Source organism: Haemorhous mexicanus, chromosome 5, assembly GCF_027477595.1.
Source record: "Haemorhous mexicanus isolate bHaeMex1 chromosome 5, bHaeMex1.pri, whole genome shotgun sequence".
In the NCBI taxonomy this organism is placed as follows: domain Eukaryota; kingdom Metazoa; phylum Chordata; class Aves; order Passeriformes; family Fringillidae; genus Haemorhous; species Haemorhous mexicanus.
The window spans coordinates 24,422,613-24,448,394 of record NC_082345.1 but is presented as its reverse complement, the minus strand read 5'-3'; the positions used below and the strand labels follow the sequence as shown (position 1 = coordinate 24,448,394).

The window sequence follows — 25,782 nt, the reverse complement described above, 5'->3', positions numbered from 1 at the left end:
GATGTTTGGCTGCTTTGATTCACAGCTGTTTTTGACCCAAGGTTTAGTGTGTACCTGCGTGGAATTGCAGAGCAGGCATCACCCTCTTTACATGCTCTCTTTTTGACTGTGATCAAAACACATGGTAAACACATGATGAAAAAAAAAAGAAAAAGTAAACAACCCCCTCAAAACCCCAGCTCTCTTTTCTAGCCACCCCCACAAAACAACAGCAGCAACCATAACAAGAAAGCTTTCTAGCTCTTACTCTCTTTCACCAAAAAGTGAATGTGAAAATGGAAATCAGGGCCATAAGCCAGGGGGAGAAATTGTTCTGGTCACAAAGGGTTTTAGGGAAGATTAAAGGTTGAAGCTGTCATATGAAAAATGCAAGTGGGTGTCATGGAGAGCTGTGAGACTGCAGGAGTTCCTCCCAGGCAGCCTGTAAACCCTGTCACTTGAATCACTTGATGTCAGGTGAAGAAAGCTAGGATGAAACTCTGACTACATTTCTATACTCATGTCTTGTGTGGTCAGCTTCCTTGGATGACTTCTCCCTCAAGCAACTCTCTGCCAGGTTTAAGACATGTTTGCCCAAAGCAAACCTGTATGTCTGAAGAACTGCAGAGCTGAGGATGCCCCAAGGACTGGTGTGTCCAACCCAGCATTATGTGGAAATATCAGAGTATGAAACAATGTAAAAGTAGCATCCTAAGCTTCTTGCCTCCATATCCTGACCAAGGACAATGGTCATTTTGTGATCATCCCAGAATCTTCCACTAGGCTAAAGAAATATTTATGCAGGAAGAGCTATCTCAATGCAGGTGCTGGCCTGAGTCCCTGGGCTATTGTGCAGAGTCGTGTCCCCTTAGCTTTAGATAATTATGATCCCTATACTCCAGATAATCATTGAGTAAGGATAATTCACATTCCAGAAACTGCACTAATTAGTGACCTGCACCTAATTCAGAAACTTTAGTGTGATCACTTTTTCTTCTTTTAAGTAAGCTCAAGGTCCTTGAGAGTGTGTGTGGCTACAATGCAATCATCTGAAGTTGCATGAGGTGAACACCACAACTGATTTGTGTTGATTTTAATCAGTTAGGTGTTTAAGCTCTTTGCTGGAGCTGAAGTTTAGCCCTGTATCTGACTCAGTGTCCTTCAGGTGACTGATAAGATGACAGGGATGAAGATGATAGAGAATTCAGATCCAAGCAGGCATGAGGAAAGGTCTTGTGGAAGACCTGTAAGAGTGCAGATACAATATTTACAGTGCAGACATTAGTGGAAGCAGGATTGGACACTGAATAAGCAGGGGAGAGAAAAGCAGCATATGTTGGAAGAGGATGAGTATTATGTAAATAACAGGGATAGAGACATTTTGTAAATGGGCAGGCTGCTCTCATTATTTATCTACAATTAAACTAAACTGTGGGGTCATATCATCCTATTAGAGCTAGCAGATTAAACTCAGTCTGTCTCTTTTTGTTATTGTTTCTGGGGGAGTTTTGGAGCTTTCTTAATTTAGGTCAAAAAATGAGAGGCTTCCTCATAAGCATTTTAATTAACCAGCTGAAGAATTCTCTTGCCCCCAGAGACTTGCAGTACCAAATCCAGAGCTCAGACTGTAATATTTCAGCTCAGATTGTGTTTGTTCCCCTTTATTCAAGTCAAAAACACAGACAGCAAATCAACCCCCCTCCCCCTCATTTGACTACTTGGAAAAAAAAAAGTATCTTGAAAGTTTGATTTTTGACCTAAACGTGTTCTTTGCAGCAGCCCAGTACACGAAGACAAGAATGTATGAGGAAAGGGACCAAAACCTACAGAGAAAAGCACTTTGGGCTGGCCCTTAGGCCCATGTACACTTTATCCCCAGGCATCTTTCCTGCCCCCAGCCATCAGTGCAATAGAGTCATCCAATGTCTCATGGCTGAGTAAAATCCCAGAAAATCCTTTTAGAGGGCTGCTTGGTGCACTGTCCCGCTGGGGAGAGGCTCTTGGTTGAAGGGTTGTGTTTCCACGGAGCGTGCTGCTCCTCAGAGAGATGAGGAGCTCCTTTCTGGTCCTTGGTGCCTCTTGCCCTCTTCCATTGGGCTGTGGAAACTCCTGGCACCTCTCCTCCAGCATGGTGACATGGCACCACTGCCACTCATCATCCCAGCAGGTTTATTTGAGGAGGGGAACCGCACACCTCCACGGAGGACATGAGGAGAAAGGCATCCCCAAAGCCCCCCTGCCCCATGTCCTCTATGAGGAGCTGGCACAGATACTGCTCCTTTCCAACTTGCAGGGCAGCAGCGAGCTGTAAGGGGGCAGGACATTGAAGAGCAAGTATGGCTTTGGGAAGGGCAGCAGCTCCATGTGGTGGGGAGCGAAGGAGAGCGTGCTGGGCAGCCAGGCAGTTGTCAGCTGTCCTTGCAGTGGTGAGTAGTATCCCACGGCAGGACAGGAAGCAGAGAACTTTCTTGGCATCAAGCTAGGAGCCTTTCAAGAATAAAAGCGTAGTCTCAGGTGAATCAATATGGACTTCTACTTAGATGAAATTTGCAATCAACCTTATTTGTTTCCCTGGTGATCAGTAATTAAGAAGAAAAGTTTAGAAAAACAGACTTCCTAAAACCCAGTGGTGTGTTGTCACCCAGGACACAAAGAAAAACACTCTTTCTTCCAGCTATGAAAAAACTGCTGTCAGGGAAAGAGCCTATGTGGCAACCTAAAAAATAACAGTCCTGCACTGTTTAAGCATAGGTCAAGGTACCAGTCAGCCTAACCAAGGCTGGATGTTGTAAAGAGATTCTGTCTCTAAATGAACATGACTTTGGGGCTGCAAATGTCTTAGATCCTCCTCTTCAGGAAATTTCTGATTGTAAAGACATTCTGAATCAAAGTATGATTTACAGGGAAGTGATTCAGAAGCAAAATGGGGAAGGACCGCCTAACAAGAGATACCTCGCAGAATATTTACAAAATAGGTTTAATTCTATGAAGAAATGTGTTATTTGATCAGTGGATTGATGGTGGGATTTTTTGTCATCACATTGTCAGTTTTGTCTTTTCCAGTGCTCCTTCTCTGGAATAGTCCCATGGCATTACTGGTGAAGTGATTACCTGGTGAAGGATAACTGGCTCTCCCTCACTGGCTTTGACACAAAGTGTCCAATACTCACTGTGATATCTGACTTGAGAGCAGGAATGAAATCGACTTCTGTCAGATACTGAAGGCCACCAAAATTGCTGAATTTTTCATGTTTCCTCCACTTTGCTCGCTGGTTCTGGAACCAGATCTGGATAAAGGCAAGAAAGAAAAGGTACAGAAATTAACAGAATATGAAGGAGGAACCTCTCACAGCCAACTACTTTCCCTAAACTTAGAGCATCAGAAAACATTGACCTCCAGCTCAGCAGAACCAGGGGTTGAATCTAAAGTAAACCACTGGGTTTGATAGAGCACTTTTCACACTTTACATAGCATATGGGATCTCTGGATCATGATACCTTGTTTTCTACTGTAGGTACAGAAGAAATAGGATCATCCTGTTCAAGGAAAGACAGTATTGCAGGTTTTCCAGGGCTCTCTGGGGAGAGCAGATCCTTCTGTGGACAAAGCTGTGCAGTGGTCAATGCACACAGCATTCTGTTTTCCCTAGAAGGTGTGACATCTCATGAGAGAGCTCTTCCACCCTGTTTCCAAGTGAACGGATTGAGAAAAGACCCACCTAGATGTTTTGCTGGGCTGCAATAAAAGTGTGTCACCAGTGGAGATGTAGTAACAGGGTTCTACCTATGTTTAGCTAGTAGCATTTGGAAATTCACTTAAGGGACCTAAGTGGAAGACCCAAGGGGATCACTCAGCAATCTGAGTATGCTGTCAGCCATCTCATTTGCACTGGAAAGCCGACAACTAATTTTCTCTGGGGAGTTCCTTTCATCTGTCAGCTGATTTAACCAGTCTGCCTTCTGGCAGAGGCATAAATGTTTTTATTGTGCAGCTGCAGTTGTGCATCTTGCTGCACTGCTGTGAAAAGTGCAAGCGCCCTTCAATTGTAGTTTGTAGCCTGCTAAGGGACATGCTGTTTGAATGTAAGCAAGGGGTTCACATGAACACAAAGTGTTGGTTATTGAAGACAGGTGCTACTGGATGTAAATACATATGTATTTTAAACCAAATAATGAGCAGCTCAGATATTTCTGCATCTCTGTCACAAGAAGTAATGGGAATGTCAGGAGCCCTTTGCTATATTGCTGATAGTTACCTGCTATACTGCTGATAGAAGTATCTGGGGTTACTGAGAGGACAGTTTTGTTTATGTGGGTTTGCATGTGTCTGGAAACTGCTTAGTCGGTATGAACCTTTCCATTCCCTTTCTACCATGCAGGAGTTATACAGCAAAACAGCACCATTTAACACTCACAAAGTGACAGAGGGCAAAGGGGGTACTCCAGCCAACATTCAGTCTCTGAAGTGCTCCTTCTAAGATCTGCACATGGGATAAAGTTCTCATTTCATGGACTTACTTTATTTAACTAACGGCAAAGATTTTAACACTTCTCAGACCAAGCTGCTCTTTTTTTCCCAACCAGCTCTCCAGCACCCTTACATCTAAAATGATTTCTCCATACCCAGTGTGAGTCCTTTTAATTGTGTTTTAAACCTATTCCTCATGCTCTGTCTACCTTTATCAACCAAATACATGGAACATAGACTGGTCTCAGTTGGAATGCATCTTTTAAAGAAGATCTACTTCCAATGCTTCTGCTGTGGGCAGGGGCATATTTCACTAGACCAGGCTGCTCAAAGCCCCATTCAGTCAGACTCTGAACACTTCCAGTGATGGGACACACACAATTTCTCTGGGCAATCTGCTCCAGTGTCTTGCCAATCTCACCATAAGGAATTTCTTCCTCATACACAAAGTAAATATACCTTCTTTCAGTTTTAAATTGTCACTAATAATCTCACCATAAAAAGATGAGTTTGGCAGTGTGTATTTTGATGAACCAGTGCTGATAAACATTAAATATGTTATCTTCTCTTTGACTTTCCATTAACAAAATATACAGTTCTTTTCACAGTTTTTGCCAAAAATCAATGTTTGTCTGACAGGCCAGTCATTATCTGGTTGTCCTGTTTACCCTTTAAATACTGACACATTAGATTTCTTCAAGGCCCCTGGAACGGAATGTCTCTCATGCTCTAGAACTGATTAAATATCAACACTGATGACCTAAACTACTCCTCAGCTTTTCAGAACCACTGGAGGTAAGTTACTTAGATGTGTAGATTAAAAAGTACCTGTCTGTAGCAGCTGCTGTTCAACATTATCCTTTTAGAAAGTGTTACCTGACATATTTCCAAGGATAAAGCAGAAATTATGACTGAACATCTTTGCCTTTTATGCATTATCCTTGACAGTCCTACTGTTTCTACAAAGTAACAGATCAATATAATTGATCACTTTGGGGGGCTTTTTTTTGTTCTTAATTGACTTTTATTGGTATTTTTAATCCTTAATTTTTCTGACCAAAGCTTTGGCCTGCACCCTTCTGCTTTGCTTATTTATTTTTTATAATTTCTTGTTTCTCATGTTTACTCACACAGGATTCTTAATTTTTTCTGTGTAACACATGCAGTTATACAGTTTCATCTATCCATTTAAGCTGTTTCACAGCAATCATAACTTTTTTTCTTGATTGGAGGACGCAAGATTTTTCACAGTTATGAAGGGTTTAATTTGGTTAACAAATGGTTGTTCACTTACTTTTTCCATAGTTAAGTTATATTTCTGAGGTGATTTAACTTACACAAAGCTTTTAGCTTTGTGAAAACTAAAAATTTCAAAGTAGCAAGAGCACATGCAAATTCTCTGTGTGCTGTTTGATTTGTGTGACAAATGCAGTCAATTGAAACTATAACTTCTAACTTGAACCTAAATTACTGCTAATTTTTAGTTCTGTGGCTGATTTCCCTTCATCAGCCAGGATGAGGTCAAAGACAGAATTTCCTGTGTCATGTATAACACTGTCTGAATTGGGAATTTGCCATCTGCACTTCATACATGAGGGACTTTTTACTTCTTTCATTTACATTCCAGGTTGATGTTTCATGTAAAAACTAATTTTTATTTTTCCCCATACAGATTATTTTTAAACAGAAAAATACCTTATTCTTTCATGTGATTCATTGCCCTGTGGAGAACACTGACTGGCATCTCAGCTTGTCTTTTATGCCGTTGGAAACGCATTGTTGGAGTACTGGTATTGCTAATGGGCATATTGTGGCAATGCAGTCTAGTTCTCCCTGTCACCTAACGATGAAGCAATATTATTATGGCTAGTCAATAGTCCCAGGCATGTCACAGTCAATAAACAGCTCTGTGTTGAACTTTGATTGTTAGAGAGGGATAGATGCAAAGAAGTACACCAATGGTTATAGCATTGCAGCAAGTGCAGAAACTGCCTCATGCAAAAATCATCACTGCAGTGCCTGCTAGGCAACACCAAATGCCAATACAGAGTGGTATGTATATTTTAATGTAGCAGATTTCCTATGCAGAAAGAATATGGGGTCAATTTTTAGCTCAGTCAGCAACATTATATTACAACTGGGGGAAACCATATTAGTTTCTGTGCACTGAAATTATAGCCAGGGCATTTATAGCCTGTCCTATCGAAATACAGAACACCAAGAAGCACTTCCATTTTGGCAATTATTTTCACGTGTTTTCAGACCATGTGGAAGATGGATGTGGATGACAGTTTGTACTGGATGAATATTAACCCATAAATGGTTGATAAATGATCAATAAATATTTTCATAAATGGTTGCTCTTTTGCTACAGAGTCCAACAGGTTACTCATAACCATCTGCAACTCCTATTTGCTATGCATTTAGTATGCTTAGAGCTTCTGTTAACCCTTTGATTAATTCCATGTGGTTAGTCACAGCTATGCATTTAGTATGCTTAGAGCTTCTGTTAACCCTTTGATTAATTCCATGTGGTTAGTCACAGCTGGGCGAAAAATACTTCTTTCCCTATTTGTAAACAGAGATCAGTGACAGTGGCCTTGTCTGTAGGGTAAGAGAGAGGCCACGTATCTCGTTAGCACTGCCATCCAGGCATAAACTATTAAGAATGCACTCCAAATAATGAATGAATTGCAGTGAACATAGCCTTTTGGAGACACACTGTACCTGAACTCTGGCTTCTGGGAGGTTTATCTTTGCTGCCAGTTGATTGCGAATATGGACATCCGGGTAGTGAGTCACTTGGAAAATTTTCTCCAGTTCCTGGAGCTGCTCAGCTGTGAACGTTGTCCGGATTCTTCGTTTCCCTTTCCTCTCAGCTGTGAAAAACAAGGACAGATGTATTGCTTTTTACAAGAAAAGGCTACAGGACCACAAGACGATTCAGAGATGCAGCAATTTCTGTAAATTGCTCCTCAGCTGGGATGGCATCTACAACTCCTTCTAGACATGTACTTATCATAGGTGACTGGCTCCTGACATTCTCTAGCAGACAGTGTGAATGCACTCCTTTATCATTAAAGGAATGAGTCAAAAGTATCCATTTTTACTGCTAATTCCATGGATCCACTGCATGTCAACAGCTACAAACGCCTATATATTTTAACTACACTAGCCCTGCAATGGGTTTGTCACCAAAGTCCTTCAGTGCTGGACCAACCACCTACCCCTGACTGCTGTTCTCTTCCCATACTGTTCCTACAGCAGCAGGGATAGCCAGCAGTTTAATTCTGCTGTTGCAAAGAAAAGGTTTTTTTCTGACATTGTGGTCAGGGGACTTTCTAAACAAGCCTAACCTAAAGAACTTAACCTTAAGAATAAGGCCTTAAAGCCCATGCAGAAGTTTAGGTGCTGTGAATTCCAATGCTCCATTGCTTCACCTGTTGCAGTGTGATCACAAAATTTACTTCCCTAAACACTCCTATAATGTTTTGAAAAGGCCCTCCTACACCAGGATATTTTATTTAGATCATGAACTCCCTATAGCACTTGATGTAAGTTAGAATGAGGTCTCAGTTGCTCTGAAATGATGCTGAAGGTCTTGCAAGGAAGAGGAAGAAGCAGCTGCAGAATGTGAAGTTCAGCCTCATCCTAAAGCTGGAATCTTCTCTGATGCACAAATAGAGTATCTTCCAGATGACACTGAGTGACCAGCACAAAAAAGCCATACCCCAAGCATTATGAACCACAGAGTTTTTTCTACTGAGCTTGGAAATCTGCATCTGATGGGTGCACAAAAATTCTAATAATATTTTACTGACTGTGATGAGCTTGCTACTCAGTGACCGGAAGTAATTCTCAATGAAACCATGTTGTTAGAAAAAATTGCTATTCTGTATGGCTGCTTTTGGTCTTCCACGGTCTGATGACAACTAACAATTCATACTATATAACTAGAGGCACACTCTTTCTAATGGGAACAATTAACCAGACAAGATTAGCTTAGCCCCTCAAAGAGACCTGGTACCTTTCCCCCCTTTTGTTCGGCCATTAGCATCCTTTGGAGGGCTAACACAGTGGAAAGGTAACTAAACACCTAGGCCAATATAAAGTGGGCTCTGTGCCAACCAGAAAATGATATTTTTCATTGTGTAATCAAAACCTTATTGTGACTCTGTGGACACAGAAAATAAGGATTAAAATATTCTGTTCATCAGCTTGGTAGGAAGGAGCATGGACACAATACCATTGTGAATATTTCATTTTTCTAAACCTTTTGGGGATTTTGAAAGGAAACCAGACATGCAAGAATAACTGAGGAGTGTCATTTATCATAACTGTCAATACTACCATGTCTCAGAAACAGCCTAATAAAGCTGATGTTCAACACAGTTAAATCTGTAATGTCATTAGACTTTCCACCAGCCTATCAAAGTACTACTCATTAAACTGCAGCACTGGCTTCAGTCTCAAGAGGAAAATGTTATTTCCACTGGATCTTGCTGGTGCTATGGGGGCAGAGATCTGAGATGAGAATTATTCGTGTGCATTTATGCTGAAGGTATAAAGGGCACCTTCTCCTAAGAAGCCCTGATTACATTTACTTGAACCTTCTCAAAAGATTACTGCAAAGGGGGTTTACTGCTATATGCAAGAAAAGTGAAATATCAGTGCTGTCAGTAGAAATCTTAGGACACTACATCCCCTGTAGATAAGACAGGGTTCCCAGTTCATAATGCTGTTTCTTGTTTGGAAGATTTTCACCTCCCATTTTATATATGGCTTCCTATATTCTGTCCTGCTGGCGCCTGAGAAATGTCCAGGACTAGAGAACATGGCTTCAGAGAGACACATGAGTTTCTGGTGTCTCATACCAGCTTCTTGGATATGAAAATGACCCTTATATCTTGGTGATAACCAAAAGAAACTCCCTATCAGTCCACTCTAAATCCTCCACATTTTTCCTTCTGGAAAGGTGAACTGTATTACAGACAAGACTCTTGTAAGGGGAGGATCTGCACAGTGCTGAGAAGCATCAATCCTACTGAAACCAGACTTTGCAAAGCTGAAACTCTCAGATTGAACAAAATACAGTTACACAAGGTCAGTTATGGGCCAGTAGAGACTGAAGGACAAAATTTGATTTTGACTATATATGAAATTAAATTGCTAACAAAATAGACTCCTGTGAACTAATCAAGACTTTTTGCCAGCAGGGAATATAGAAAACTGTGTTTTTTCCAATAAGTAATCAGTCATTCTTTTTTAAATTTTTTTTAAAAACTATTGAGAAATGCAAAAAATTTGGGACTCTATGTTAACATTTTCTCTTGCAAGATGAAACTTTCTCTGACTGTAGCTTTGATAGTTCCCTTTGCCTTGGGACCTCAGCTTAGAGATCCCATAGCAAACAACAGCATTCAGAATTACAGTCTAATAAAGAATGTGGGTGGAAGATGTAAGACTAGGAAGTGTTGGAAGTGTAACTTTGGCTTTTCAAATGTGGCTCTAGAGTCTCTGGGGAAATAAGACTCTGTCTGAGTTTCCTGAGCTATTTTTTATGTAAAAGCTGGGGATATTCAAGTGTGCTTTTATGCTCCGTGAAAGTCATTTGCAGGTTAGCTGGCTGTTGAAACCAAGCCTGAAAATACGAGGCAGCTAAACGTGTCAGCATTTTCAGATGCTTAGAGATACAGCTGTCTATACATTGCCTTACTGTTGACATTGGAAGGGCCAGATTCTCCACGCTGATAAAGCAGGATAGTTCCTTTAAATTCGGTATCAGGCTCATTTGTCCTTTGCAGATCTGCTTTATTATTAGGTCAGACTTGAAGCAAGTTGGAACTATGAACTTTGTAGAAATAGAGATTCTTCTTGAAGGTGCACAGTGGAAGGATGAGATCAATGACTACAAGTTGCAGCAAGGGAAGTTCTGGTTACATAATAGGTAAAAAATGTTTTCATAATGAGGGTAGTCTGATGTGGGCCAGGAGAGGCTGTGAAGTTTCAGTCCTTGCAGATACTCTGAATTGACTGGTCAAAAGCCTATGCCACCTGATTTTAGCTGGCCCTGCTTAGATTTCGGGTTGGACAAGATAGTCTCCAAAGGTCTCTCACAACTTACTTGGTTATGTAATCTCTGACCTCCAAATAACCATATGAAGTAAAGCCCCCCCATCATTCCTTCCCAAAAAATTAAGGTAGCTTACGGCATTAAGGCCTTAAACTAAGCACAGCTCAAAGCATCTGATTTGCAATTGCTTATATACACAGTTTTAGCTTAGCATATTGCAGCTTATTTCCACTGTCCAGTATAACACAGTTTCCAGGAAACTTGAGGTATGAGCAAACCAATACTGATAACTACTCATAAAAGTTTGTTAACATTTGCAGTTTGTAAAGTAAAAGCTGCACAGCTGCAATAATGCTATACTTGGGGCAAATTTCTTCTGGACTACATTCTGTAGTAGGCAAGTAGCCTGTGGTACACCTTGCACTCCTGTTTCTTAGCTGCATATCTGAACCAGCTAGAAAAATGCTGCCTCAGGGAGATCTCTGCAACTGCACCCCCTATTTGCACTCACCCCAGTAGCAGCTAGAAATGTATCAAGCCTACTTTGGCCATACACTGGCGGGACAAGGAATTAAAAACACAGGAGAAGGGCTGGAAATCAGTACTAGCACATATTTGCCTTGAAGTAGGTAATCCAGGGAGATGAAAACTGGTAGGATCAGTTTATCTCTCTGCAATCTTCTTTGTCATTTCTGGACAGACACCCTCTCACAGTATGTGACAGACAGATCCAAAGATTCTGCATCTTCTTTGACAAGGAGAAAGCAGTTTCATAAGCAAGCAAGTGGCTTTAGCTACATATTCTCAGAAATATATTTTTCTCTGTGTAACAAAGTTGACTGTATAATTTTTTCTCAGAAAGAAACTCAGGTGTGTTGAAAAAGAGCCTCATTTTATCTGGGTTAGTTCTGTTTCATCCTTTTTTGCCTTTTTCAGAGAAGTTCCTATCACTCTCTCTCTCTCTCTCTCTCTCTCTCTCTCTCTCTCTCTCTTCTTTGTAATTCAGATCTGTGGCTCCCCCAGCCAGTTCCTTCTCATGGCTTTTCTGAATGTTGTTTTTATGTGGTGAGATTCTGCTCAAGGCAGATAGCCCCATAGCAAAAACCTCCAGTTATTACAGAGTGCTGATGGCATCAGGACAAAACCTGCTTGTCTGTATAAAGGGATGTGCCCATGGCAGTCCCTCACCTAGTTAAAGAGGTGGCTCATGGCTTTCAAAAGAGCTTGTGCTGCATTATTTAGGCATGAGTATTGCAGGGTGGCTAATCTTTATTAAAGTGTTTTTTCAGCCTAAGAAGGACTGGCATAGCCAGTGAGACTGATCCTAACTGGATGGGTACAATGTGCTCCAGATAGAGCCTCCTGCTAGTGAAACACAGCATTTAGCATCCAGCTGCTGCCTGTTCAGGCATTGCCAAAGTTAATTCAGAGAATCACAACTTGAACTTTTGAAGTCTTGACCTCCTCCCTTCAGTCCAAAACTCCTTCATATAGAGTTGCTTCTACCCTGGCACTGAGTACGGCACCTAATCACCTGACATCAAGACTGAAATGCAGAGATGTACAGACTTCAAGGGGTGTGAGCAAAAATACCAAGTTAGAAACCTGTTTAAGCAGGCTGTACAGTGGTGGTCAGGGGAATTTCTTAAGTCTGCTTGTCAGAGGAGTTGGCAAGGAGTAGACAGCATGTAGGAAACCATTCATGCGGACAGTTTGTTCTGGAGGATCATGCTCACCATCAACCTTGAGCCCCTGGTGAATTTAACCTTTCCTGTCTGCCAGAAAAGTGATGACAGGGTTTACAAATGCTGCTGCCTGAAAGGATGGTGTGCATAGCTCTGGCACAGCCAGTGGTCAGCACAGCATCTGAAGGCTGAAGCAAACCATCAGATCTGTACCTAGGCCAAAGGGCCAGTACCTTCATGAGCTCCTTCAGGCCCAAGTGGATTTGGGGCAGATGCATGTGTAGGTTCCCCATGCAGCTAAATCTCAAGCTTGACACTTGACACATTCACTTCAGTGAATGTTTACCATAGCCAAACCTCACCTTAAAAGCAGTGGCCAGCTTAAGCCAATAATGATTCTCACCAAAGAAAACAAGTTCCCCACCACTCTCTGGTCCAAAGCCCTTGTGAGAAACCAACCATTTGCAGCAGGGAGAAACCTGAGTTTATTGCAGGTAGCACAGACAGCCTGTTTTTTTCTTTATTCCTGCTCTTTGTGATTATTTGTACCTGCAAACATCTAGACACCAATCAGAAATGTTTATTTGCATCCCTGCCTCTGCTGTTTCCCCTTTAAGCATAAAAGGCTTGCTAAAACAGTAGGAAAAAGACCTGCCCTCAATTTCAAAGAACAGTAATAAACAGTATCATACCCCAGGGCTTTAATAAAAAGTTCTAGGACAATTTTGGAGAAGCCAATAAATACTCATTAAGACCTTTGAAATAAACTAATCACGATGTGCCATCAGCTTTACAAGTGGTCACACCATACAGATTCGACTAGAAGGAACAAATTAACCTCTGGGTCCTGTGTAATGTACCCTTTGGATCCAAAATTCCCTGGAAAGAAGGAACTGCTTGAGGAAGGCATTGAATCTTAACATTTGCTTTAAATAAATAAAACTCCAAACCCAAAACCCATGAAGAAACAACACAAAAGGAATTTATGATAGTTCCCAGCTGCTGACAGCTTTGCTTTATTCAGTGCTTACTTGTACCAGTGAGACTTCTATGTGAATGGAGTTTGAAGGGTGAGTGTAAAGGATTCAGGTTTTCATTTAACATCCAGGGTGTCCTTATAAACAGACAGTCTTCAAAGAGGGAGAAAACAAGGAATCAGCCTTCAAAAATACCTCAAGTAAACCCACCAAAACAAGTCAATGGTCTGGGGCATTTCCAAGTGTATATAAGAGGAACACTGTACTTTAGAGACAGGGCTGCAGGGACTATTCACACAGATAAACAAAAGGCTGGTAAGACAGCTAATGGTAGCCAAATTATATATATGGGCATTCCTTTTTTTTCCCTCTTGCTTTACCTTTTCATTTAAAATTGTTTTCTTTTGTTCTGCAGGACAATGAGATGCTTGTGCCCTTTCTCACAGTCCCATTGGTGTAGTCTGGGCAGCTGATATTTATCTGGGATTGTGATTGCACAGTGCTTCATTGTCTCTTGGGTGTTTCAGAAATGCATTAAGGTAAGCCAGCATATTAAGGAAAAGACTGTTCCATGAGAGATAAACCATGCTGTTTCACAGGGGTACACAGATTTAACCATATCATCCACAAATAAACAGTACAAGTGAATTTATGACTTCAGAGAAAACATAAACATTGAGCTAAGGATGTCTGCAACTGGCATCGGTACAGAGGAAACATGACTTATACTGGACTTCCTCCAGAACTGACATTATCTCTATACTTTCTGTTGTCTTTATGAAAATTGCCACCAGAATTCATCAATATGCCTTGGGATCACAGATGCTAACATAACAATAAAACAATTAGATTAATAAAAAGATCCCTGAGCTCACAGTCAATAATGTGCAGAATATTTTTGCTATGGAAATATTTGGGTGATGTTGACTCATTAGGGCAGCCTCCTCTATAGCAAATAATGAAGACATGAGCTGCAGGAAAGAACATGAACCGTGAACTACATGTGGTTCATAGCCTGAACCCCTCAGATTCTGGTGGAATTAGGAGCCAGCTCTGTTTATTGAAGCATGATCTACGCAGTCCTTGAATAACTGCCCAGAGTAGAAATCCCACAGGACCAGACATCCACCTGTGTCTGAAGGCGATGCTGCTACCTGGCTTCTCCAAGGCAGCAGCTGCTCCTTTGCTTGAGCAGAACCATTATCTGTGTGCAAAGCAGGGCACGCTCACGCACTGCCTTTGGATGTAGTTACAGTGCACACCTGCCCAATGTATACAATTAGACCTAGCACGTGTAAAAGACTCATTGCAAAATTATTGACTAGGAGGATCCAAACTAGGCTGGGATCTTGTACTTTGCAATCTCCACCAGGAGCTGCTGCAGGTAGGCAGGTCAGGCAGGCATGGGGGTGTGTTACCCTCTCAGGCTCCAGTGCTCACTCTTCTGAACTGGCAAGCTGAGTCCCAGGGAGGTCAGAGCAGAGAGAAGTTAAGGAAAGTGGAAGCCCAGGATTTGGGTGTTTGCATAGACAGGCGCTGAGAGGGCGACCAACAACCACAGGAGTTTTCCCTGCTTGCTCTGATGTTTTGAATGCCTTGGCAGCAATGGTGGTTGCACATGGCAAAGGGGCTGCAATGACTCATCTCACAGAAGCCGGCCCAAACAGAGTCTGTACTTGCAGCTTCAAATTAAGGCCTTCTTTCAAATATCTCCTTCTAAAACACATTTTATCCAAGCTGTTTCTCCTTCTAAAATGGTCTTTATCAGTGCTGCTTTCCAAGAATCCAGGTTTTCTGAAAAGGTCTGCTGAGCTTTCCATGCAGAAGGCCATAGGTGAAGGCATACAGCATTCAGGATGAAGGCACCCAAATTCAAGTAAGGGTTTAGCAAAACTAAATGCCAGTGTCAGCATGTCTTTAGCATATAAGGCCTCTTCTTTTTTTGCTTACAATGCAGCCTCTAAGTTCAAAGTACAAGAGGCATTGCTTCCAGCAAGTGGTTTGTGATAAGGGCATAAATCTATTTAGTATAAATGACACTGCATTTATAAACTGCTTAGTGGCAGAAGCCATTTTGTGGGGAAAAGAAAAATTTTAGGGAATTGTTACAGAGTTTCCTGGAAATATGCCCCAAATCCCATACTCAGGGTCACAGTCGAGGTGCTCTTGTTATCTCAGACCACATGCCCATGAAGGACGCTGTTGTCAAAGCCTCCTCCTCACCTTTCTCCTCCCATCCAAAATAGCCCCAAAGCCCAGCTCTCCTGCCTCCAAGGTGATTGTATAGCACACCTGGTTTCTTCTCTTCCCTGACAACAGATGTGTGTGTCTAGATAGAGCCCAGGGCCCGTCCTCACAAACCATCAATAGATGTGTTCTAACACAGAGAGGTCAGGGCTCTGTCTTAGAAGCCCCGCTAAAGGCTTCTGATGTCTTTTCATATCAGAAAGGTCTCCTGCTGCTGAGGTTGGTGATGTTTCTCTGAGTGCTTACAGGCATCTGGTGTGGGTGTGAGGGAGGTCCTGGAGACACATACATGGATACGCTATGGGCATTTGGGACTGCCAAGGTGCCTTGTCAGAGGACCTGCAACTGACCTGTAGCTGCCATGCCAAAAGCATGTCTGAAGACCCCCACAGTTGACAGGTGCATAAACAGAAGTTAATTTGCTATCAGCTGGACTACAGACTGCTTCCAGGGATGATGCAGTCTACCCTTCCTGCAGGTGTTGTTGCTGACTTTGTCTAAGAAAGGTGATAACCTGCCACAGCCAGAGGCAGGAGAAAAAGAACTACCAGCTCTTCCCCTGTAATGTAAAGTGGAAAAAGGAGGCTGAAACTTGAGATACAGGAAAGTGTTTTAAACCCAGGCCTCCAGCTCTCTGCTAGGAATGACATAGTGTATGAACAGGATCCGAAACATCATTGTTTGCACACCACGGGGAAAACGTCGTTCCAGTGCTTTAGGATTATCCCTCCTTCTCCAGCCAGTTTCTATCAAAGGCTCGGCAACTGCAGGAACCAGTAGCCTAGAAAATGGCAGATCATTAAACCTCTGCTTGGTTTCAAAACCTCACTGTGGCCAGGGAACAGAGGGATTTTGTTTAAAATGCCTTTAAAATACAAGCTGTCATTGAAGGGGGCTGCTCATGTTGGCTCTGTTTTGTGCAGATAATTGCATGCTTCCTCCTCTGCTTTACTGATGAGGCTGGTACCCATCATGGTGCTGGTCAACGAGGCTAAGTGCCAAATCAGGATAGCCACCTCCCAGCTATGGTGTGAGCCTCCTGGCTGGAGACTGCCTCATACAGAGAATATGTGAATATTCTACTTTTATGCTCAGAGGCAACTCTGAGAGCCAGATGCATACAGCCCTGGCTCTTCTATGAGGAGGCCACATGATTTAGCCCTGCTGTCATGAGCTGCGTGCAGCTTACAGGGCAGAGGAAAGCTAAATTTCCAGTTATCTTACAAGGCTTCTCCCTGCATCAAGACTGATGGCTGTCTCGTGTAGGAGGAGAAGGTGACAGCAGCTTGTCACAAGACTCATGTACACCATGGCAGCAGTGGCAGAAACAAGGATTTTCTTTCAAATGTATTTCACAGAAAGTGTTGCTTCTCCTGCCAGCTTGCAGAATATGGAGCAAGGATGATGTGTGAATCTCAGGAAAGCCAGCTGAGTAACCCCACATCTGCCATCTTCAATGGACTTAAAATGACTTCTTTTCCCTGGAGTAAATAATAACAAACTATGCAAAAAACCCTTTCTGCTGCTGCTGAAAACCTGTTTTCTGGAGTGTAGTTTGAATGTCTGTATTTACTTTTCCTCAAACACAAAGAACTTAGAGAAATTTCTGTCACATGCTGCTAATTAATTGCCGTCTGTCTGTTAGGAATTTATCTTATTCAGGTACCACGTATCCTGCTTAGCCTAAAGTCTCTGTGCAACATATTGGAAAAGGATATTTGTATTGTCCAGTGCTTTGGCTAGGAGATAGACCACTATTTACCAATGCTCACAACTAATTAAATTAGCAGATTCACCAACATTGCCAGCATTGAAAATTGTGCCTGACACATCCTGCCAGATCTACTGCCTGTCGCCAGTTTGCCTGTGTGCATGCTGATGACCTTTTCATCACCTCTACAGTGGGTACAAGGTATACAGAACACATTGAGCTGACTCAGCGTATTCACCTGTCTCTCTCCCCACGTTGTGCAATGCACATTTTCCAGGAAATGGGCGTTGCACAACCCTGGCAGTGAGGCTCAGAACGTGGCAGCTCCTCACACCCCAAGCAGGAGGGCAATGAACACCCAAAGCAGTCCCTACCACCAACATTGGTAGAGTTGGTAAGACTGAGCTGGAACTTTAGAGCAAATAGTGGCCCTTCAGTCTTTTGATGGCAAGAATGTAGAACTGTCTCTGTGACTCATCCAAGAGCTATGACCATCTACTGTGACTCAGCCAATGGAAACACTCGTGCTGTCTGTTGCTTGGTATCGCCATGTACATAATTGCAAGATAACAGCTCTGTTTTGGGGCGTTGAAGGGGACAGTCTGGATAGAGAGGCACTCACTGTGAAGTGGATGGTCCACGGGGAAGCCACATAGCTGATCTTCCTCATGTTTTCTTTTGCCTTCCAGACGTTCACATCCCATGTCCTCACCCAGGAAGGACACTGGGTTGGCAGTAGGTCTTCTGCAGTGAGCTACCTGTACTCTCCTTGCTTTGGCCATGGGTGTAGCACATGTGGTGGGAAGAAGCATTTTGGCTGAAGGTAAGTCACAGTCAGACTGACTCTGGCTGCTGGAATCTGTGAAGGACACGGCACAAGTCAGCTTTGAATAAAGCAGCCACCATTCAGCACACCTTCCAGTTTGTGTGAAAAAAGTGGTCTGGATATTGTACCATTCAAACCTGATCATATTTAAAATGGCTCTAATCCTTCTGTGCTGTACTTCAATACCAAGATTAGCCCATGTTGCAGACACAGGATCTCGGTGAATTTGACCCCCAAATCTTGCCTGTTTTCTGCTTCCTTTCACCTTAAAACTTTCAATGATCCTTATAAAGAGATTTTTTTAAGAAGGACTGTAAAAAATAAGGAGACATAACCAAAAGATCAAGAAATCTCAGCTTCCCTGTCAGTATCCAAATTTGTGGCTGCCTTTTTGGAAGAACTTGCAAACAAAGTAGATATTGAGCTGCTCTGAAAATCTGTCAACAAGATTGCCATGGAATGCCAAATGCTTTTAAAAGTCTGGTCCTTTCCTAAATGTCCCTGCATAGGGTACATCTGCCCTATAGGAAAATGGGCCAATGATTAGGCTAAAATTCAGTGTCTTCCCCAATTCAGGTCCCTCTGTCCTTGTTTCTCCACCTGGGCTGCCTGCTCCTCTGATTTAGGCATTGGACAATTCTAAAGGCAGCCTCTGCCCAGGCTGTCAAATTTCCCCTCTGCCTTTGTGACAAGTGATGCTGGTGATATCTAGAAAGGTACTGACAGCCAACTCATCTTTGTGAAATCACCTGTACTCTCTTGTTGACTGGACAAACAGGAGAAGCGTGTGTTGGCCTATTTTCACTAAGCACAGCTGTAACATTAACTTAAATTTGAGCATGAACATTATAAACAAACTTTACAGTAACCTCAGCAGCATCCAGTGATATCATGTGCTAGGACACCTGACCCCAAGTGCTGAGGAAATTGGCCCCAGAAGCCACAATCTTTCTTCAGCCGTAGTGTTGCCTTATTACTAACACCATTACCTCAGCTGTGTAGTAGGGGCACTACAAAGACCTTCCAGATGACTTCTCTGCCCTCATGAATGTAGTATGAGTTCTTACTCCTCCTTATGAATGTAAGCAGACCTTGCAAAGCCATGCACTGAAATGTAACACGCTGGGAAGCCTCGAGGTTTACAGCAGTGAGCTGTCTGTGCCTGTTAGCACCCCAAGAGAGTTACACCAAATACCCCACTCTCCACCTCCCTTTTCTATATTATAGCCTTGCCATAAACCCTGATGCTGAATGTTTGATGTGCTGCCTTTGGTAGCTGCAATCATGGCTCAGTTGTCTCTTCAGAGACAAGACCTCTATGTCTGTGCTGCTTTAATGGCAAACCCAGAATTTGCTCTAGTCCTCCTCCCCACCTGCATTTCTTTGCTTGGAAAGCCAGAGTAAAAGGCAACACATAAACATAAGGTACCTTTTGTGGAATTTAGGTTTCATTGTTTGAATGGCCTGGGAGCAAATATGACAGTACAGGTTTGTCTGCTATTATTGCCAAAGAACATTAAAATCCTTAGGTAATAATGGACTGCACTCCTGGGCAGACTCCCACATCTGAGTTCTGAAGCACCTGTGGGTGGTCCCCTCTCCCTTCTCATATCCAAATGGCAGCAGGTGTGAACCACCACAGGGTGTACTTGAAGAAACTCCACTTTTTAATATACTTTTTATGTGTATATATATATATATATATATATATAATATACACACATATATATAATATATATTTGTTGTCATGTCTGGCATTGGCAAAATATCTAACTTTTTAGACTTGTCAGAGATTTATTTTCTCAAACAAACAAGTTCTATTTGAAAGCAGATTTGGAGCAATGATAATTATAACATCTGGAGACAAAGTACCTAATTCTGATTCTGCCCTCACTAAGAGGTCTCACAATAGGAGTTTTATAGAGGGTTGACACTTGCATGAAGAAAATGAAGTTATAAGAGGTCCAAAAATTAGCCAAAGCCCAATTTCAATAAAGAATAATTCAAATGTTCAAATGTTATCTATTTAAAATATCACCAATCTGAGTAACCTTCTAATCACAATTACATGTGTACAGTCACGTGGACCTTAAAAACCTGGCCCACCTCTGCGTTTGGGGCACATTGTGCAAAATGGAACTAATTTTATTCCTTTAGTATCACCTAACTTTGAGTTTTCTGGAGAAAAAACAGGTGAGGTTTTGAATAATATTTGTGAGGTAAAGGAGAAGGCTAGACCTGGGAATTGTCACTAGCATGAGGCAGGGGTTAAATAACAGATGATCAAGGATATCAGTACTGGCATAGGTTCCTAGCTCAGGATTTCTATCTTAGTCTCCTATCCCTAAATTAAGGACTAGTTGCACTCCTTTGCTAGATGTGATGTTGTGAGAATTCATATGTTACAAAAGTGATGATGCTTATATCCTACAGAAATGAAAAATGTAAGGGTACCTAAGCAAGGTGCCCTTATGGGGAGTGATTAAAGCTTTCTAAGAATGACATTAGCATTTCCTAAATTATAGAAGACTTTTCACATGTCTTTATTCTTTATATACAACTTTCCTCCCCTATATTTTTCCTGAGATGCTCACATACCCTGGTGATGAGCACAAGTTATGTATAAGCACAGATAGAGCAATTACAGACTGAAGTAGAAAGAACAGGGAAGAAATGGAAGACAGTCCCAGGCAGATTGGAAAATGCCAATGTCTCTGTGAACTGGTGAAAAGGAGTGGGCGGATCTGTTGTTTGAGATCAAAGATGTATGAACCTCAAAGTATGAACCTCTGAATTAATCAAGGAATTTTTCTGGAGGATAAGATTGAAGGCAGAGTTTAATAATACTGAGTTTACAGCACATAGCTGAGAGTTAGGAGCCCCAATCCTGTTTGCATTGCAATGTTCTCTGGTGTTTGTTGTTATGATCAAGTAAAAAGCCTGCCTGAAGTGGTTGCTCTTTAGGTCAGCTTGAATTTTTTTGGTACATGTTCATGTGACTCCAGCAGGGAGCTCTGAAAAACAGCTATAAACTGACATGAGGCAAAACTTCCTCCAGAGAATGTAGGGGTTTCTTTTTTTTTTTTTTTTAAATTTTTTTTTTTCCCCAGAGAAGGCAATGACATTTCAGCCCAGCACATGAGTTACTTGTTACTGTCATGCACAGAAATTATTTTGACTTGTTGCTCAAAATGGTCTTTTTGTCTTTTTGTCTTGACTTTCAGTTGCATAGGACAAGATGGACAATTTCAGGCAAGATAGTAGGGTTTCACTTTGAATGCAGAGGTTATTTCAGATGACCTAAGTTCCATTTAAGCCTTCTTGTGTAATCACTGGAGAGAGACAGACCTGAGGAAGCACAAGGTTTGTGATTTTAGGGTCTTACTAAGGCTGTGAACAGGGAAGAGTTTCCCACTGAGAAATGGAAGCATTTTTGAATTGTGGGTTTTTTTCTATTTCTTCTACATATTTTTCTTTCTTTCATATTTTTTGCTTTCCAGGTTTATTGGTTTCCTTGCAGTAGGTGGGGTGAATTGGTCTTACTAGCCAGATGGTATCTGTTCAGTTAGATTCCTTCAGTTTGTTTCCTCTTTAGTGATAGAGATGGGTGGAGTGCTGCTAAAGGTGAACAATCACCATATTGACATTTGTGTGTGAAGTGGTGGTTGTATTCTTATTAATTTGCATATCCTTAACATGATGGAGCATAACACCGGCAGAATGACAAAATTACCATATCTGTTACAGCTTCATTTTTAATTTCCCAGGTGTAACACTCTCATCCCAAGCTTTCCCTGACTTGATAAAGGATCTCCTGTTGGTGAAACCTCACTGGCAGAAACCAGGGGAGTAATGAACAATCACTTCAGATGTAATTTCAAATACATTAAAATCAGGTTCCCAGGAATTTCAGAATATTTTTTTTTCTGAAATAGGCCTGATATTCTTCTGTGTTTTAAATGAAAGAGTTGGCACAAAGGAGGAGATCAGCACTCACTGGGTGTTTAATTGTGTTCCTTGCAAAGGCCATGGTTACCTTTTCTAAGCATTGTGACAAAAGGTTGAAAGAAAAAGCACAGACACATACTAAAATGTCTTCTTGTCCATTATTTTTTTTTTAATTTGGTAAGAGTCTTTCAATGATTTCAACAGCTTCAGTAACTGCAGCTCCAGGTCCTCTAGCTGTTGTGTCTGTGCAGTGAACTCCCCTATGACTAACACGGCAACTGGAAAGCCAAATGCTTCAGAGAACACTGCACACTTCTTATTCCAAGTCCCACTGGAATTACACTCACAAAAACATATGAACTCAGGAGTCAGGGCCAGAGATCTTCCCATACATGATCAAGCCCACCATTCTGTGAGAGGCTTGCACTGTAGAACACAACATCCTTTTTGTCAAGACTCAGAATAATTTGTTAGAATCAACTTCTAGAAGTCATCTGATCCAGCACCCATTGGTTTTCTTGGGAATCTTGGTTTGCACCCCTCATTTAGAATCATAGGTTGGAAAAGACCTTGAAAATCATTGACTCCAAATATTAGACCACCAAGTCCAACCATTTCGGACATTCTGCACCTTCTGCTCCCCTGGTCCTACCCATCTCCTCAGCTCATAAGTAGATTTAGACTCCAGGACAAGTGTGATCTTGGCACTGAGACTGTCTACATCAGATGGTAATTTCTGGCCTCAGTATTTACCTTACAGTAGCCTATGTGGTGCCATTTGGATCTTCCTGTCTCAAATGAATCATAGCATTTGTCAGATAAATACCATAGAGGATTGTGGGGAATGTTCTTAAAATCCTTAGTAAGATGTAACTAACCCCTGACCTGTAGTACCCTTCTTTGCTGCTGCTGAACTGTTATGAGAAAGAAGCTGGATTTGTGTCCCATCCTAGAATTTCCAGCAAGTTCCCTAGCTCATTTCAGTTCCCTGACCTTGGCCAGCACTGAGCCATACTAGATGTGGCTGATTATTTACACAATTTTTAAATGACAGTGTTATGTGGCATGAAGCTGAATGACTTAGATGGAATACAACAATTATCCCAAGATGTACAGCACAGTGTATTGCACTTCTGAAATAAATAAACTCTATCTAATAAATCACAGTTCTGCTCAGAAAGCAAAAGGTAATTAATTTAGGTACCGCATTCTTAGGTAAGAAACAAACAGTGAAAAAGTTTTGTTTCCCTTTTTCTTTTTTTAATTCCTTGATCAATTGCAAAAACAAAGTACAACAACATTTTGGAAGATATCTACGGCTTTCCTGTTCTCCCACTTCCAGCAACAATTAAATGAATCTTCACATATATATATATATACTGTTTTCATTAATTAATATTCTACCTTCCCTTAAGTTTACGAATCCAGCCTTGCATTCTAGCAGGGGAAAGAAGAGTCACAATATTCTCTTGCTATAGCTACAGTCTCTCTCTGGTGTGAAGGTGGTGAAGAAAACCCAAAGGCAAGGCCTGATGGGTCTGCCTGCATTGCTTTCAAGATGGAAAACTGACTGTATACTCAGGTGGAACAACGTGGGGTGAGCTGGACTGGCAGGGCAGTGGTGCAGTCCCAGGAACCCAGCACATCCTTCATGCAGGCTTGTCAGACCCTCGTGCTTGCAGCGGCCAAGACACACTTGGCTAGGACACTCAGTGAAACTGGGCTTCAACATATTGATTGTGGAAAAGAATACAAAAAGGTCCTGTCTGTGTTCCCAGAGAACACTCTCATGTTGTTGAAATGCAGTTCTGTGCCCCTGTTGTGAACAAGCACTGACTGAATTTTCAGTGGTGTTATTTGTCTCTCTTTGGATCCAGTGGCACAAAGTTACTGCTATGGGCCTTTGGGAAAGGACTTTCAGCTCACAAAACCACACTGCCAGAGCTCACAGCAGCATTTCTCCCCCCTTCACAACCCTTGCAGGGCTCTACTGCACCAGCAGCAGCATCAGCCATGTCCTTGTCCACCTCTACAAACTACCAAGATCTTGCTTCCTTCAGGACTGGTTGTCCAGTTCCAGTTGGCAAAAGCATCTTAAGGAACCCTCCAAATGCTCCAGTCCTCCAACAGTACCAGTGGCAAAACAGGCAAGCAACACTTGCCAACGCCTTCAGCAACCTCGTTTTATCTTTGGAACTGCTTTTTCTTTGAGCAGATGACCAGGACAGGTCCCCCCAAACCCCAGTTATCCTATGGTTCTGGGAAAAACCAACACAATGCTATCTCTCCTTCCCAAACACAAGTTTCCACGGGAAGCTGCAGTTACTGGCACAAAGGCAGCAGTGGTATGTTGAACCCCAATGCTGAGAGGTGAGCGGTGGGTTGATTGCCACACAGTGAGGAGACAAGTCATTCCGTGTCACAGACGAACAAAAAGAAGTCCAAATCTTGTGCAAAGCATGACTAAGAGTCAGTGTTAGGGTGCTTGAGTCCAACCCCAGTAACTAATGTTACAGTAGCGAGTAGTTTCCCTCACCGTTCGGTCTTGTTTGCTTGCTATGTGAGTGGTTTCTTGGACTGACAGGCTTTTGGAAAAAGACTCTCTCCCTTACTAATGGCTGGCTCATCCAGTGTCCTGGAAAATGGGGTCCTGGTCCATGAAAGTATCGCTCTATATTAAAAAAAATTAGTGTAGCATTAAGCTTTATTGAAAGCAGTTGAGTGACAGGTGAGTGAAAATTTTGTGCCAAAAGTACAGGTCATTTTTTGTTTAAGTGGACCAGCTTGTATACATATTTGTTTTTTATGGAAAATGCAGATTGAAAAAGATGAAAAAATACTTAATCCAGAAAATGCTGGACGTTGTTCTTTGTTTAACGAAAGAAGGAGACAATTTCTGTGGGAGTAGAAGTTCACTCAAGGCCAGAGTAACTAAACTGTGAAAACTGGTCAAAAAGTCTAATGCACTTGCTGGTTTGCTAAGATCTAAATCATGCAAGTTTTCTCCTAGCTGTTTTTATTTAGTTCATGAAAGAACCTAGTGTCCATGATGATAAAAAGAAATTATTAAACATATATGCTTTCTCTTTTCTTATTCCAGCAATTGGGTTCTAACACTCCAGTAGCTACCATTACCCTTACAGATCATTTCTCCTGCTTGAGGGTGAGTGGTCAAATTTATCAGAAAAGGATGCTGATAAAAGATTTGGCTGTAATTCCAGACAATAGTCAACTCCTGGTATAAGTGAAACTCAAAAAATTTTATTAAGTTGCAGCAGTCTTAGGCTCACTTCTTGAGCCTGAATACCTGTCCTTACGGCATTCACTTATTTGTCTTTTTCCCCCCTACCAGATAACAAGAGTATTGTTTTTAAAAGGAAAGATGCTGTATTTTTTACAATAAGCACTCCTCACTGAAGATAGCTACCTGAAATAACTTCTCAGGTTGCATACTCACCTCTGCAATGACATTGAGGCTTTACAATGTACCAAACCCCAGAGTCCAATCTACAGCGAGGTTGAAAGCAAATTATTTTTAAAATATTATTTCTGAGTATATAATGAATGATTTGTACCAGATAAGGGAAATCCCAAATTTCTATAAAAGTTAATTAAAATTCTAGATGGCTGAACCTGACAGCCTTCGGGACCAAAAAGCAAGGAGCATTTTCCTTCAGTTTTATGACTGGTACTTACCGAAGGCCGCCGGTGACCCTGCTTTTAGGGACGGAGGTCTCTCAGCATAGCTACTTCTGTTCCCGGTTTCACTGTTCGGGACAGCGCTGCCAGAAGGTTTCTTTAAGATTTCCTCAATGGAGAAGGACAGGCTGGGCTTCCTCTGTCCAGCACACACCCGGGGGTCCGTCAT

The 25,782-nt window shown here is 41.9% G+C and overlaps 1 protein-coding gene and 1 long non-coding RNA gene across 2 annotated transcripts in view; one reads left to right on the top strand and one right to left on the bottom strand.

Moving 5' to 3' along the window:
* Positions 1-1,624: 1,624 nt before the first annotated feature.
* Positions 1,625-25,782, bottom strand: ISX (intestine specific homeobox). The gene is made up of 5 exons (XM_059847869.1): positions 25,611-25,782; positions 17,763-17,999; positions 7,175-7,326; positions 3,150-3,266; positions 1,625-2,466 (listed from the first exon to the last, which is right to left on the bottom strand). Exons 1-5 carry the CDS (start codon positions 25,780-25,782, stop codon positions 2,230-2,232), a joined length of 915 nt encoding a protein of 304 aa, XP_059703852.1. The 3' UTR covers positions 1,625-2,229.
* LOC132328089 (uncharacterized) overlaps positions 17,431-25,782 on the top strand; it is a 33,954-nt gene continuing 25,602 nt past the window's right edge. The window contains exons 1-2 of the long non-coding RNA XR_009486682.1: positions 17,431-17,534; positions 17,830-17,963. This is a non-coding gene — a long non-coding RNA (uncharacterized LOC132328089). The remainder of the gene's footprint in view (positions 17,535-17,829; positions 17,964-25,782) is intronic.

Coding starts and splice junctions, on each gene's coding strand:
- ISX (XM_059847869.1), bottom strand. CDS start 25,782: ATGACGGACCCCCGGGTGTGTGCTGGACAGAGGAAGCCCAGCCTGTCC. Junction 18,000..25,610: donor AGGGTCACCGGCGGCCTTCG/GTAAGTACCAGT, acceptor TGTCCTTCACAG/ATTCCAGCAGCCAGAGTCAG. Junction 7,327..17,762: donor CGTGGACCATCCACTTCACA/GTGAGTGCCTCT, acceptor TGTTTTTCACAG/CTGAGAGGAAAGGGAAACGA.